The following is a 15,862-nucleotide window of genomic DNA, read 5'->3' as shown; positions in this document are numbered from 1 at the left end:
ATCTGTGTCTATCACAATGAAACGTTAACTTTGACCCGGTATCATCAATTTATATTGTTAACTCTAACTTACTATACCAAGTTTAATTACAATGAAATTAGGAAAATTAAATAGCTATCACCGACTTGTGAATTGCAGTCCAAAAGGACAGAAGATAATGGTTGGGGACAGGGTCACAAATATACTCGTGTTAGGGATAGCCGAAAGAACACAACTATATATGTAAAGGAGTTCTAGGGGGTTAAGACTGATCAAAGGAGATAAGTTTGGGTTATTTCAGACAAATCAACTGAGATAAGTTTGGTGACAAAAATCCACCTGATTCGAGTTAGAAATTAGAGGGTGATTGTTGGTAATTTCGAATTCCAAGTCATGAGTAGGTAAACTTGGAGGCCAATATTGACAAGTCAAGCATGATTGGTTACGTTTCATATTTACAATATAATTGCAATGTAACTAAAATTGGTAATGTCTTTACTAGTAAGTTGAAAACAACATAAATAGATGATACATGGTTAACATTTTATTACGAGATACACAAGTTACGTGTAATCGATTTTTTTAGTTACATTTCTTCTATAATATATTGAGAACTATTCGATAATCGTTTGTACGCGTTTTTGTTTTGTTAAGTCATATTAATTCGTTCTTGTACATATATTTGATAATATTTTGTCTAGACAAACATATAGCCAAGCATCATGTCACACCCCCATCTTAGGCCTAGGAGTGCGACCAATAGTTGGTACCACATTTGTAAATAAATCAGAGTTACGGTTATTAGCGGAAGTCTTATAAAAACATGTGGATCGAAATTATAAATATTTACAACACAAAAGACGAGACGAAAGTCTCGTTTAGTTTTACTTGTTTATAAATTATACAAAATCACCATTTAATAATTAAGTTTTAACAAAATTATCAGAGTCATCGGATTCTTGAGCCCTTCGTCTTCACAAGCTCTATTTTTGATTACCTGCAAAATGTTAGAAAATATGTCAGCAACGAATGCTGGTGAATATGCTGACGCTTAAAATATTTTCTTTACTTAATCACCCCTCGAGACCACGTAAGTCTCGCCCCATCTTGGCTTAGGAATAATTAAGTTTAAACAATATCATTATAAACTCGAGTCTCTACACTAGGTCACCTCAGCAAAACACTGCAGCGTTTCGACATAACTTAGGTACCATAAATATACACATGGTCAGTCTCACCCGAACGTAACTTAGGTCCGGCCCATCGTGGCTGGAGGTCGTGACCAAGCGTGGTGCGATGTGCCCACCGCATTTTACCACATATGTAAGGATCCAGACAAACGTATACTACAGCCTGAGGGCTAGGATTATACTCTTATTTACAATGTTTTTAGAGACACTTAGTATCACGTAAAGTTTTTCACATAATCAAGTTGACTCGTTTGAAATCAAGTTTGTAAAAGTGGGGCGTATTCACCTTTTCAATTGGGATCGGTTTCCAACACCGTCCGTGGGTCTTTCCCTTGCTATCTCGCACCTATAGTACGAGTATAACTTTTGTTAGTCGGATATACAATCCGGCTTAAGACCTTTAGTGTTAATTTATCTCGATGAAACTTTAGTTTAATTCTCTTTTACTTAAAAACCTTTAGTTTAAAAGTAATATTTATAAACCTTTAGTTTATTATAAAAAAACCCTACGTTTCTTCTTCTTCTTTAAGAAACGTATTCTTTTCTTTATTATTTAAGAATAATCATTATACTTAAATAATATTTCATAACAAAGAATATATATAATCACACACATATATATACATTTATATTTCTTTCTTTTCTTTTCTTTGTTATTTACTTTCTTTTTATTTATGAAGCATCGAGTATAATTTCGACTTTAAGGTTAAGCCTTTATAATATTTTATTATTATTTTATTCGGGCATTATGCCTACCTTTTACTCAGCTTAACAACCCTATTCACTTTGAGCAGCACTTCGTCGCCGCTTGATCAGCACTCTTTCCTCGTTGTCCTTTCTCGACAATATTTCTCCACCCTTGACACGCTTTACGAGGCACTACACTTCACGGCACGTATTTTGAGATGATCGTCGGGATGTCGCGATGGCAACGCCTTCTTGTTTGGAATGTCGTCGGGAAATGGCAAGAGTATCGAGGTATGGCACGGAAATCAAGGAATCGAGGGCACGTTTATCGGGGGATCGGGGCACGAGCTTCGAGGTATGATAGTGAGATGTTAGAGAGAGAAAGAGCTACTGATTTTTGGATGTGGGAAATGAAATCCCAAACTTGCTATCTATAGGCATTTTCAGGAAACTCATCGCGGTACGCGATGGCCTCCTGGTCACCCGTCGCGTACCGCGACGTAGGCCAGGTGAGTCACCCAGTAGACCTGCCACGTGGCGACACGTGGCAGGCGTTGCACCACGTGGCGGACGTGTTGCCACGTGGCGGCAGACGGTGCCACCGTGTGCCACGTGTCGAAACGTGACAGACAACCCATCGCGCTACGCGATGGGTCTCTCTTCTGATCCATCGCGTATCGCGATAGGTCAAGAAAACAGAACTTATATTTTTGACCCTCGAGTTTGGAATTTGACAGAATTGGTTCCTTGACTTTGGATTTTGGCATTTTTGGCTCGAGATTTCCGTGATGTTACACATCAGCCATACATTTTACACATGAAATATGAGCAGCACAGGACCTGCTAAAAGATGGACAAAATATACCCAGCTCCTAACCGAACCTCTCTAGGAACCATGGGTTGAAACCGAACCGAACAATCAGTTTGCAATCTCCATAAAACTGGTTAATAGCAAACATGTTAAAAACCGAACCTGTTTCAAACCAAGCAGGTCCTTTTCCCTTTAGAAACTGGTTTCAAACTGAACAGAGATCCTTTTCCCTTTTACAAACCAGTTCCAAACCGAATCAGTTTGGCCAAAACCGATATTGACCATCTTTGACCGAAACCGTACCAGTTTACGCCCAAAACCCAATTTGAGTTGATTAGTGAAAAAAAAGGGTTCAAACACCAGAAGAAGGCCATAAAGTCTAGACTAAAATATACATTTACTAATCCATAATAATAATAATAATACCTGAAAACCAATATAAAAAGGGCTTCTTGATATAATATCCATAGCTAGATTATGCGCAGCAACTGGATCATGCAAACTCACCAGACACCACAATTTACAACAATATTAAATCACTCGATTCGCTCCCTAATTACATAACATTCTCGGTTATCCTTTCTTCTCCTACACTAAACCCGATCCATTAAACTCACTCTCATTTAGGTCTAGAACTTGAGTGGTGGTGGCCTTTGCTGTCCTGTTTAATTCTATCTGCATACATTGGCAGCTGAATTATCTCATTTATCTCATCCAATAACACTTCCTCTGTGATATTGTCCTTTATGCTCCGCATCACCTGTTTTCACGTGTGTTTTTACACATAGTTAACATACCCATATGTTAGATATGTGGGTTGAATCAATCCACATACATGGGTAGAAATGTGCCCGTACTAATTTAGTTAGCATGATATTCTTTAGGTAGCAGTTAGTGTCCAGATCTTGTTTCATGTTCAATAAAAAAAATTTACGCCTGTAAACGAACCAAATGGTTCAGTGAACCCATGAACTGTTAGGCGGAAAGTTCGTTGACTTAATAAACAACCGAACATGAACAAAATTTTGTGTTCATTTAGTTAAACGAACGAACATGAACACGTCTCCTTCATTTATGCTCATATTAAAAAAAAAAATTTTTAAGCCCATTGCAATTTATTATAGTTTTATTGAACTCAGATATCACCAAGTACAACTTAGTCTAGTTTTATTAATTTTTTAGGTCCAAGATATTGATGTTCATTCATATATGTTAAGTTATGCTTGTTTATGTTCGTGAACCGTTTGTTTATGCTATTAACAAATGAGCATGAACACACTAGTTTTCTTAAAGAACGAACACGAACAAGAAACTTCGCTCGTTTAATTGTTCATCTTCAATCGTTTGTCCAGTTAAAGTTAAACTAAAGAACACTAACATGCCCATTTGTGTTTGTTTGGTTCGCTAACAGGCCTACAAGAATTCAATAACTTCTGTTTTGTGTCATACTTGGTTCTTTTTAATCATGACAATTGAAAAGGTTGACTATATACACACTGCCCACACACACACACACACAGAAAGAGAAGCACCTTTCTATACGTATTGAACTCGTTTGGTGTAGCTTTATCTGTCCTGACCCGCATGCAGGCCCATACTTCTTCCTCTGAATTCCAAGCACACTCGATTATCTTCCCCGAGTATGATGCAGGATCAACATCATCTACCGATTCAAAAGAAATTAGATCAACAATATCATCAAAAAATACAATAATCTAAACTTTTGAATAGTGTTAAATTTCACCCATGTGGCCCGTTAAAAGATTAATCATAACAAAAATTAACTGAATTTGTAAGTTAGCGGGTCAAAGTTGTGACATCAAATTAGTTATTTACTGACCACCAAATGCAATTCGGTTTCCTTCCATTAGCTTCTTTTTCCCTCGTTCATAGAGAAAAATTAGTTGGCGATCTTCAGCCATCTGTGGATGCGATGATATAACAGTTATTGGCCTATAAACATCTGCAAATACATTATATTTGAAAACTTCAAAATGAAACCTCGAAAAGAAAATCCACAGAGTTCATTGACGCATATTTCCACTTCAAAAGTCCTTCATGTGTTCGTGGGACATAAGGGTCATCCCAACCCTGCCCATATAGAAATAAATGTTTACAGAGATAATAAAACATTTTGAAAATATAAATATGATTTGAGTAAAAGTGTAAAGGAGCCGATCCGCTTGTGGGGTACTCAAGATCAACTCACTATAAACTCAAACTGAGCCGAGCTTAAACGAACTCGAGCCTAAAACTAAGCTTGTTTAATAAACGAGCCCGAGAATAAACTCGTGAGCCTAAAGCCTTTTATTAATATAATAGTTATTATCTAAAATATATATATTAAAAGCAACTAAACAATATATATTATGTTATATACAAAACTATATTTATAAACACATAAAAATAATTATGTGTATATAATATATAATACATAATAAATGAGCCGAGCTGGAAAATTATCTCACGAGCGAGCTAAAGCTTGAAACAAGCCAAAATCGAGCTTTGGATACATAGCTCTAAACGAGCCTGATCGGCTCAGCTCGTTTCATCCAGTATGTGTGTGGATTTTGAACCTGAAAAACAAGACCATCTGCATCATGTGAAAGCCTTGGAATGAACTCCTTCAGGAGCTTATTGACAGTTGAAAGCAACCAAAAGTCCTTCCTCCTTACCTATTAAAACTTCACAAAATAAGTAAATATTAACTATAAACTTAATTAATTAGTGTATGCTAATTATACCCTGAATGGCTCCAAGTCATATCTATACATAGAATGTCCGTTTTTATATATATTATGGCGTTCACGGTTTCGAGGTTCAACCACTTCCTTCTCCAGCATTTTCCATCGTTCGTAGAAAGGCCTCTGTATCAATTTTCATTAATATATATATATATATATTAGAATAGAATTATTTTTATTGTATCAACTATACTTACACTTTACCTCAATGATAGATATTTGATTGATTGCCATCAAATCGTAAATCAGATAACGTCTTTCTTGTTTCTGAGTGTCGGGTACAGTATCAATTATCATCTCACCATCAAGCAGCGTGTAGTGGTGAACCTTCTCAGCTAAACCCTTGCAAAAAGATTATTTTTTATGTCATGATAGACGTTTAACGTGAAGACCTTTAAAACAAGAAATTTTCTCAAGAGTAAACTTATACTTCATTATTCAATTTCCAAGGAAATCGCATCTGGACCCTTCGGAAAACAAAGTTTCTGTCAATTAAATAGCATCCGTCCATAGTAATTAGCATCATGTATCGCGTTCCATCAGCTTTCCATGTTGCATAATAGTAGCGCTGCCTAAGAAGTTGCAAGTTTTCCCTGCACAGTATTCAATCATTATAATATATTATAATATTATAGTCGATAAACATCCCAAAAAAATAGATTACGACTATGAAAAAGAGTTAGACATCAGACCTATCTAGAGAAACAGGATGTGACCCTGGAAACTGCTGGTTCCCTCTAGGCTGAGAAGCAAAAATATACAAAAAGTAAAATAAATCACAGCTGAAACAATATGTTTTAGTAATAATAACCAACGAATTAACTATATAAAAATATATGAGCCAAAAAAAAAAGTGATTGCGGCAACCCGTTGTCTGTTTTGAATAAGATGAGGCAATAGCAAGAATGTGATTGCAGAAATGTAACTGTCAATGCAAGAAATAAAGATATACGGCCAACCCCCTACCCTTACCCCTACCCAAAGAAAGAAAAAAACAAATGGCCACTAAGCCCCTAGGCACTTTAATTATTTCATACAAGAGACCTAAGTGATACAACATCAACATATAAGAAACATTCAAAAATCCTCTTATTGGCGTCTACAGATTAGAAACTTGTTCTACTCTTACTTTTTTAAAGTTTCAGATGCCAAAAATCCTAAAAACGTGACGCTAAAGTTCAAGGCAATGTGAACTGGGTTAAATAGGCATTCATAAGACAACAGTTGTTTTTTCCTTCAAACCACTTGGTGATTCAGAACTTTGAACAAGTCAAAATGTTGTTGATTCTCTAGCTGAAGAAGCACAATTGAATAAAAAAACAGTCTTTATAGTTTATAGTTTATAGCTTTTATAACTAGTTTAGTTAAGTGGTTCACTGGCTTGTCAACATAAATGTAGATCTTTGTTATATTTATTTGAAAATGAGGCATTCATGAAAGAATAAGCATACACAGAAAAGACCTATTCTACCAAACCCAACACTTACAAAATATGGTTTTCAAAAAGACAAGGGGGTAACCTCTACATTAAAGTAAGGCCATAACAAGGTCGTCATGTTTCAGGAGTTATATTAAATAATATTCAATATTACGTCCAGATACTATCAAGCTTGACAAGTGTCATTAATTATTCACTATATTTAAAAGAATTTAAACTGTACAAACGATCAAATGAAATATCACTTACCCCTGCACTTAATTTCAATGCCTGATAACAGAACTGTCTGAAAGAATCTTGCTGATCTTGAGGGATACTATCACCCAAGACATCATCATTTGTCATCACTCCCTCTGTATCATCATGGACATTCCCCTAACACAAATAAAAAAAATGCTAAATCAGGGTCGTGATTAAAAAACGTGAACAATTAATACAAGGAAATATACATCCAGAGGATCCAAAGGCACTCCATCATCATCTTCATCCGGTAACGCCTCTCCATTCAGATCAAACTCAGAAGATCTTTTCCACTCGGGAGTTGAAGGACACGTGACCATATCAGGTTTTCTTTCATGATAGAAGGTGTATAACGCGTCAATATAGTCCGGTTTATATATGCCGGGTGGACGTGCTTCAGAGAATATTCTTATTGCCTGTAGCAGAATAATTAGTAGAAATCCATAACATAAACGAATTTATAAAACGATAAAAACAGCTCACAAGATTAACTGACCTGAGTTACAGATATTGGCAATGTTCGCATGAGATAATGGATAATCATATACCCTGTACGGTTATGCCCATGTGTGCAATGAACAAGAACATACTTCTTTGAGTTCTTTTGTCGAGCTAGAAATTGAGAAACCTGAGATTAAACCTATTTTGTTATTATTATTTTTTTGTAATTTGAAAAATGATAGAACACATTTTCAACGGACAGCGCTGTGGGTCTGTAAACGAACCAAACAAACATGTCATTAAACTTAAAAACTAACAAACGAATTTTGTTCGTGTTCATTCATCAAGAAAATGAATGCGTTCGTTTACACTCGCTCAATAATATTCTAAACGAACAGTTCACGAACATAAGCAAGCACAAATGAACAAAATCAAACACAAACGAATACATACTAAAAGTATACACATTTCCAAATTAAAGTCTAAAAATGCCATGATCACATAATCCAACCTTTATATAGTAAACAAAGGTTTAAATATGAAGTTCAAACTGATTTTAAAGTAATATTAGTAAATAGTAATAACTAAATATATTTTATACAAACGAACATAACTGAACGTCAATGAACAGACATAAGTGAACGTTCACGAACGTAAATGGACAAACGGGACATCTGTAGTGTTGGTCCGTTTGATTAAACGAAAAAAAAATATTTGTGTTCATGTCCGTTCGTTTATTAAATAAACAAACCCAAACAAACTTCTTGCCGGACGATTCACTGAACGTTCGGTCCGTTTACAGGCCTAGACAAAAGGGGTAAATAACTTGTAAAGTTGTAAGAATAACATGCCTCATACACAAACTGATTAACTGCCTCGTTCTCTGGAACTGAGTCACGCCCCTTGCAGTTGATCTGAAACAAACAAAAACACGAACGGATGAATAATCATTGTTTTGATAAAATAGAATAATGAATACAAAACAAAGACTTGGTAATTAGTATCTGGAAACTAACCTTAACATACTTGATGCCTTCTTTCTTCCAATCATTTACAGAATAGTAGCGAGTTGTATTTGTAAGATCAATCACCAAGCCCAACTAAAAATGTAGCAAATCACAAATTAAGCTCATATTTTCATACAAGTAGTATCATTTATCTTCGATTTGACCATACTAACCTTCCGACCCAAAACTCTTTGTTGATGAATGACTTGTCTATACGAGTATCTTTTACCAGGGACAATGCAGTCATTAAAAGATTCACTGAGAGGCACTTTAGAAGGAACAATACCACCTATTTCTTGACCATATGCAGGGCAATCCAACCATCCTATAGTACAAACAAATTAATCAAAATGTACTATGTAACAATTTGAAATGAATGTACATGTAGACCAAATTTGAATCCTTGAGATTAAAGTTTACCTGGAGGAAGTTTACTCTTATCATAAGTTCTCTGCATCTTTGTATGAAACAAATGATCATTCACAGACTGGTAAGCTTGATATTTTGGTTTGTCATCGGGGCGTTCTCGTTTCAGTCTTAGCTTTCTTTCTTCACGCTCCTGATTCAAGAACGCGATTGGATCATGAAAACTGTATCTTTTATTCGTGATATATAGCAGCATTAAAGTTTAAACATTAGTGAAGTACCCGGCGCATAATATCAACTGCTGACTCCACAGGATCTAGTTGATGATGATGATGAGGGATATGCTTTTCTTCTGGTGCACTGTCTTCGCTGAAGCTTGGCTCGAATACTTGTTCATCTTCTTCGGGTTCAGGCGATGCGTTTAAATCCATGCCTACGTTCATTCAAGGCAAACTACTCCCTTTGGAAAAGCAAAGAAAAGATAGCTAGCTAATATGAGAAGATTGCACACAAAATAAATGAATCAACAAGTAACTTTGCTATTGACTGCATAGCATGTTGTTAATAAGAAAAGAGACCTAACACATTCAGAACAATGTTGGTGCTTTATTTCCAGTTAATTAACCGAAATCCTAACAACTGTGAAGCCTAATTCTAACGACTTCCAGATGACCTAACTTATGAATTGAACAAATGGATTAATGAAGAGGCTTACGAATCGTGCCAACTTCAACATGCAATGAGAAGGAATTGTGAACGCCTGAATCGGAAGATTGTGTCGAGTAACCAAGACTCATAAACCCTAGAGATTCAAGAAAGAACATGACCAACGACGACGACCCACTATTAATATCACCAGATTCCAATTCTCATTTTCTTTTCTTTTCTGTTCTGTTTACTTACATCAGTCTTCTAAACACCAAAACTTAAAACTGTATAAAACTTAAAATGTATTCTCGAGTTTCATTTAAGCAGCAACAGAGAATAAAAAGGGAGGAGAATTGAAAGAGAAGAGAAAGAGGGGGAAAGAAAAACATATCACTTCATTTCATATTCCCGAGTTTAATGAAAATGAAAAGAAAAGAATGAAAATTTATGAATTAATAGGTAGTTAATGTTATACATACACATTTTCTCTCCTAATTTTTTTCAATTCGGAAGGATGAGTATGGACTTCAATTTTCTAGTCTTTATCTCCCTTCCCCTCCTTAAAAAATCTCTGGAACATAATTCCTTCCCATTTTCTTCTCATTTTCTTTCCCTCCCCTCTTTAAATGAGACTCGGGAACACAGTGTTAGGTGATATTTGTTTTCTCAAAGGTAAAATGTATGCAGCTTACTAAACATGTTACACTCACTGGGAAGGTTTGTTCAAGTCAATAACTGGTAAGGTCTCGCTTAAGTGTGGTATCTCCCTCTCAATAGTTGTAGGAACATCTTTGTGCACAACTAATTGTATTAGAGAATAGGTTCCATCTATTACCCGGTCTTCTTGGACCGCCTGATTTCACCCGCACAGCTTGAATCAAGCGATGCAGGCATCTGTAGCAGTAGAAGAGGTGGACCAAGAAAAAAAAACTACTTGTTTTTTAACAGAGTGCTAAAATAAACTGAAATTTTTAAATAAACTATAATTTAAATATAAAAAAGTCCTCAAGATAGTCAAACAACATTTGTTAATTTAATATAAGTATCTTATATAAAATTGATATTTGAGTTTGATGTGGGACTGTTATCTCTTGTCAAATATAAATATACTTTTTCATAATAGCCATTTTTACATATTCTATTCTTTTTTCACTCGGTCAGCCGGAAAATCAAAGACAGGTAAGGCCATATGATGCTAGGCATCTTCAAAGTTCTCTCATCCTTTATTTAAACTATAAATTGAGGGTTCAATTAATAAAAAGTTTCTCTGTGAAGTACACCGGATAAAAGAGAACGTAAAGGAACTCCGGACTCCCAATTAATAAAAAGTTTCTCTGTTGGCTGGTGTTTGTGTGCGACGACAGCAGCGGCGGTGTGGAGCTGGAAGGGTAGGGGTCGATGGAGGTTAGGGTGGAAGAAGAGGTTGTATGTTTATAGGGTTTGAGAAGGGATGAAATAAAAGATAAGAAGAGGCCATAAGATGTGAGAAGGGGTTGGTCCATGTATGCCCGAAGAAGAGGGCGCGCAAACCTTTTTTAATGAAATGTCTTCCAAAAAACAAACAGTCTGTAGACCTATACGTCTGCGCGTGATATGCGCGGCGCATACAAAAGATGTCAAGAAGAGCTTCCTAGAAAAAACAAACATCCCTAGGCTCGTGCTCAAAGTGTGTTTCGATTTCTATTTATAAAGCTCGTGCTTGGCTTGTGAGTAGTTTTACAAGCTCCAGTTTGATGGGACTCAACTTGTTTGTTATATATTAATTAATTTTTATATATTTATAATTATTTTTCACATGTTTTTCAATTATAATTGTATATATAACTGTTGGTGCATCTTAGTGACAATGTTTGTAATTGTGTTTATAATGAATGCATTGTGGTTTGTGTCGTTAGTGGATTGTGTTTGGTTAACATACTGGCTGGTGTGAATTTAGGGAGCTGGTGAAGAAAACTAAGTGATGAACTTAGTTAAGTTCGTCAGGTCTGTAAAAGGGCGAACTTGTATCGGCCTTAAGGTTTTGGTTACTTCCTTCAGCATTCGTTCTTTGTGTTCAGGTACTCGTGTTCATAGTTAATCTACAGAAGAAAATTCTGTGTAATATTTGTGTTACTACTCATATTAATCTCGTAGTTGATATCTAAGGGGATTCCGCACCATTAGACAATCATAACAGTCTCACATTGATCCGGCTAGGAATCTACAATTTGTATCAATGTGTTTGTTCGTGAGGCAAGTGATTTTTTGGATTTTTTATGAGTATTTTAACAAGTTTACACATTCAAAACCCTCATCAAACTCACCATCAACATGTATTTTACTACTACACAAACCCATCATACACACCCTCGAAAAAACCCAGAAAAATCCTTCATTAATTCTTTTCTGCCATCGGCGAACTTGTCGCTAGGGTTTCCAGACCCGGCGGACATACGAGTGGTGAACATAACAGACGAAGTTACTAGAAGGTGAACCTAACTAAACGAAACTATACTTCGGCAAAGTTAGACTAGAGAACTTTTCGCCAATACTGAAAACAAGATAACTTAGCTTATGATCTAATAACTTTAAACTATTTAAAACATGTCATCGATAAACTTAACTGAAATTTTCAAGAATGGATTCTTAGGCGGGATCACCTAATAGTACTCCCAAATTACTTAAGACCATTGATTATCCAAGTTGGAAAGAAAGGTCTGAACAATTATACTGTATGTTGATACAAAGATGTGGGTTTGCATCAAGGACGATTAGGTGCAACCTATTATTGAGTTTAACGAGAGAGTATAAGTGAAAAAATATTTAGAATTGGATGATAATGAGAAGAAAATGTATGAAGCCAAGAAGAAAGCCCATGCAAAGAAAACAATGGCACTTCCACAAGAAATCTTGCATATGTTCAAAAAATACTTTGCTAGGGAGTTATGGGAAGTCCTAGAAAACCGCTTGAAGGGAATGTGAGCATTAAAACAACAAAAAGTGTCTACAAAAATGAAGTTTGTTGTTTTCAAGTACATGAAGAATGAAACGCTTGAAGACGTAATCACAAGATTCTACCATCTTATGACCGAACTAAGTAATTATGCAATTACGGTTAAAGATGATGAAATTAAAGAGAAGTCACCCAAGTAGGAATTCTATATCGTGATGATCAAAAAGTTTGCAGAGTAGATGGACTTAGAGGTTGTTGTGAACCGATTAAGGGGTTATGACTTGAACATGAAATAAAATGAGACAAACACTAATTAGGTTTCAGGATCTGGGAATGCATGATGCTAAGGGATCTCCAAGTTTAGGAAATAAGTATACAAGCAGTTCAGCAACATTCTTTACATGTAGAGAGAGTGTTGAAGGTATGAGTGGGAAAATAGTGTATGATTGATGTGCAAAAATACATATACAAATAGAATGCGGTTCACAACTAAGCCTAAAATCAAACAACTTAAACTATCTTCACACAAGCGGTCAGTCGCATGTATCACATATAAATGAAGTCTAGATATCGAACTCAAGGACACGTGCGGTGGCTCAGATACTAAACCCTAACTAATACCGCCTAATAAATATATTAAAATTTCTTTTAAACTAGTTTTAATTTAAATTAACTAATTGAACTAACGGAAAAACTTTACAAGACTTAACTAAACTGACGGAAGTTTCAAATACGATTAAAGGGAACTACCTAGGTAAGGAAAATTCATGACCAATAATGAGACTCAGGTGCTAAAAAATGTTTGAGGGTTCTAAATATGTACTAAAACAAACAGAGCTAAGGAAACTAGGTCCCCATGGTCAGTTTTACTAGGAAACTTTAACAACGTTTAGATAGCTTCTAAGTTACAATTGCGTATCTGAATATCCTAATGACCCACCACTTGGTCCATGTCTAAGTCACAAATACCTCTATGGCTCGTAGGCATAACAATCCTAAGGAATAAGAGGTAATTCGACAATACGAACAAAATAACTCAACTTACAACTTAACCTATTCGACAGCTAAAAACCGCACGTGGTCTCACAACAGCTAACTAAATTAATTAAGACAAGAGGATAAGCTAACCCCTAATGTCTTGGTCCAACTAAAACGGGGGTGGGGGTGAATTGATATTAATATATTTAACCACACAAACCCTATGATACATGTATCAAACTCAACCAACACACTCAATATCGATTAAACATGCAATTAATGATAACACAAAATAAATTTATGCAATAATCAACTACAAGGGGATCATGCAACTGAAAAGTCATCTAGTTCAGTAGCTATGTACGGGATAATTTCACACACTATGAACTTTCAGTATATAAACGATCATACATTCATTAAAAACCCAAAACAACGTTAAAACATCAATAATAACCAAAACCTAGGCAGTACTATGGAGCTTAGCTACTCATATCACAAAACATCTCAAGAACAGTAGTATTAAGGTTCTATAACGTGTTCATAAGTCTGATTACAAAGAGTATTCAAGGAAATAAAACAAAACCAACCTTATACGACTTGTGACACACTTGATACTTCAACCCGACTGTTCTCTAATGATTTCAGCAGCTTCTCATCTCTCCAAATCATCATAGGGTTCTTCTTTGCCAGATATGGTACAAGCTATATCATCTAGGGTTGTAAAAACAGTTTAAATATGTTTTTAACAAACTTAACCGACAAGCCACCCTGTCGCGCTATGTGACTTGTCTTAATCACGTCCGCCACGTTATGTGACATACAAAATAGTTGGATTTGTCTCATGAGCGCGTCGCATGATTCGCGGCTAACCAAGAAACCACTTTCAACGTGGGGGACGTGTATGACCAGATTTTTCGATCACTTTATTCTTTTTCTTTATTCTCACTCCTTGGCCTTCATGCCAATCCCCGTACAAGCTGATTTTACATCATCTTGCATTATTTTCTGCTCCTCTCGTGCATAGGTCGTTAATACATCATTAGGCGTCTCGTTCTTTATTTAATTGTTTGTCAAATTTTGTAATAGATATAATATATAGGGTTTAGTTTTGCAATTAATGTAAAGTGTCATTCACTATGGATTGTATAGGAAATGAACACTGTTTTATTTCTTCATTCGTTAGGGGATGTTAACGAATGAGTTTATAACTTATAAGGCCATTCGCTAAGGGATGTCTAGCGAATGTGGCTCATTCGCTACGCCTATATAGCGAATGAGTCATCATCTCCTATATATACCCCCATATAACTTTATGATTTATAACAGTTTCGAATTATTATTGAAATTCTCTCGTTACTCTGTCTAAATTTCCTCTCAACACACAATGATACCTAATAAGTTAACATAGAGCATATATCACAAGGACTAGATCAAATTGTAATGAATAATGATGATTATTCATGTGGTCTCTCAATTGGAATCAGAGCACTGAATGTCTGATTGATCGTATTGTTGATCTTGATTAGGTTAATTGAAAGTGTTTGAGATAAAATTGGTTAACGAATTGAACGAACTTAAAAACGGATAGAAAATTGATCAATTTACTTGATAACTGAGTGTCAATTTTAGTAAGGGTTGATCATATGATTTGGATTAAGGTCTGGTATGAGTGAAATGGATTGTATTGATTTAATTTGTTGTGAATTGATTTGAGCGGGAGTCTAAAGTTATTTGAACGCATGATTTTGACTTTAATTAGTCAAAATTGATTCAAGGATTGACTAATTTGAGGTGTGATTTGTGGTCAAAAGTGTTGGAATTAGTTCGGATTGATTGATTTGTGATTGCGAGTGGATTGATTGTGGTTTAAGCTTGGATTTGATGTGGTTTTGGATGCTTAAGGATCTGGGTTTTGAGTTTGAATGTTTGAACTCATTTGCTAATTTCTTGATGATGGATGAGTTCATTCGTTATCATCTTTGAGTTCATTCGTGAGTTTGTTAGAAGCTTGTTATAATCATTCTAGTGACTCATTCATTATACTGTTCACTCATTCGTGATACTTGTAACGATTCCGGCAACTTCAGGTATACCCTAGCCGGAATATACTATTTACGTGTCGTTTAATATTGATTATATGAGTTATAGTACGTTTATACGAGTATATATGATTCACAGTATGAATCATACTCAATTATATAGTGAATCATATTGGAATTTCGATCAACCAATGATCGGTTATTGAAACCCGAACGAATCGGGAATTACATTATAGACGAAGTATATAATGTTTAGTGATGTTTACGAAGTATTAATGCTTCGGGATAGGTGAATTATAGCACAGAAAAAGGATTTCGATTTAATGGTACGTCGGTACGCTAAACGAAACCTTTAACACCAA

The 15,862-nt window shown here is 35.4% G+C and overlaps 1 protein-coding gene across 1 annotated transcript; it reads right to left on the bottom strand.

Annotated features, from left to right (window-relative positions):
- Positions 1–3,099: 3,099 nt before the first annotated feature.
- On the bottom strand, positions 3,100–9,382 carry LOC143597052 (uncharacterized). The gene is made up of 17 exons (XM_077075666.1): positions 9,185–9,382; positions 8,958–9,096; positions 8,711–8,862; positions 8,547–8,630; positions 8,382–8,444; positions 7,586–7,717; positions 7,299–7,505; positions 7,099–7,224; positions 6,104–6,153; positions 5,842–6,004; positions 5,616–5,753; positions 5,412–5,534; positions 5,244–5,342; positions 4,669–4,758; positions 4,508–4,589; positions 4,200–4,330; positions 3,100–3,427 (listed from the first exon to the last, which is right to left on the bottom strand). Exons 1-17 carry the CDS (start codon positions 9,344–9,346, stop codon positions 3,287–3,289), a joined length of 2,082 nt encoding a protein of 693 aa, XP_076931781.1. The 5' UTR covers positions 9,347–9,382; the 3' UTR covers positions 3,100–3,286.
- Positions 9,383–15,862: the final 6,480 nt, after the last annotated feature.

This window comes from Bidens hawaiensis, unplaced genomic scaffold (assembly GCF_021521415.1).
Source record: "Bidens hawaiensis isolate Kalapana, Puna unplaced genomic scaffold, B.hawaiensis_p1.1 tig00047518_1, whole genome shotgun sequence".
In the NCBI taxonomy this organism is placed as follows: domain Eukaryota; kingdom Viridiplantae; phylum Streptophyta; class Magnoliopsida; order Asterales; family Asteraceae; genus Bidens; species Bidens hawaiensis.
This window is presented reverse-complemented; position numbering and strand designations above follow the sequence as displayed.

Excerpts from the sequence above, each read along its gene's own strand:
- LOC143597052 (XM_077075666.1), bottom strand. The coding sequence starts at position 9,346 with ATGAACGTAGGCATGGATTTAAACGCATCGCCTGAACCCGAAGAAGAT. Across the intron at positions 6,005-6,103 it reads CATCCTGTTTCTCTAGATAG|GGAAAACTTGCAACTTCTTA; the intron begins GTCTGATGTCTA and ends AATACTGTGCAG. Across the intron at positions 4,331-4,507 it reads AAACCGAATTGCATTTGGTG|ATGATGTTGATCCTGCATCA; the intron begins GTCAGTAAATAA and ends TTGAATCGGTAG.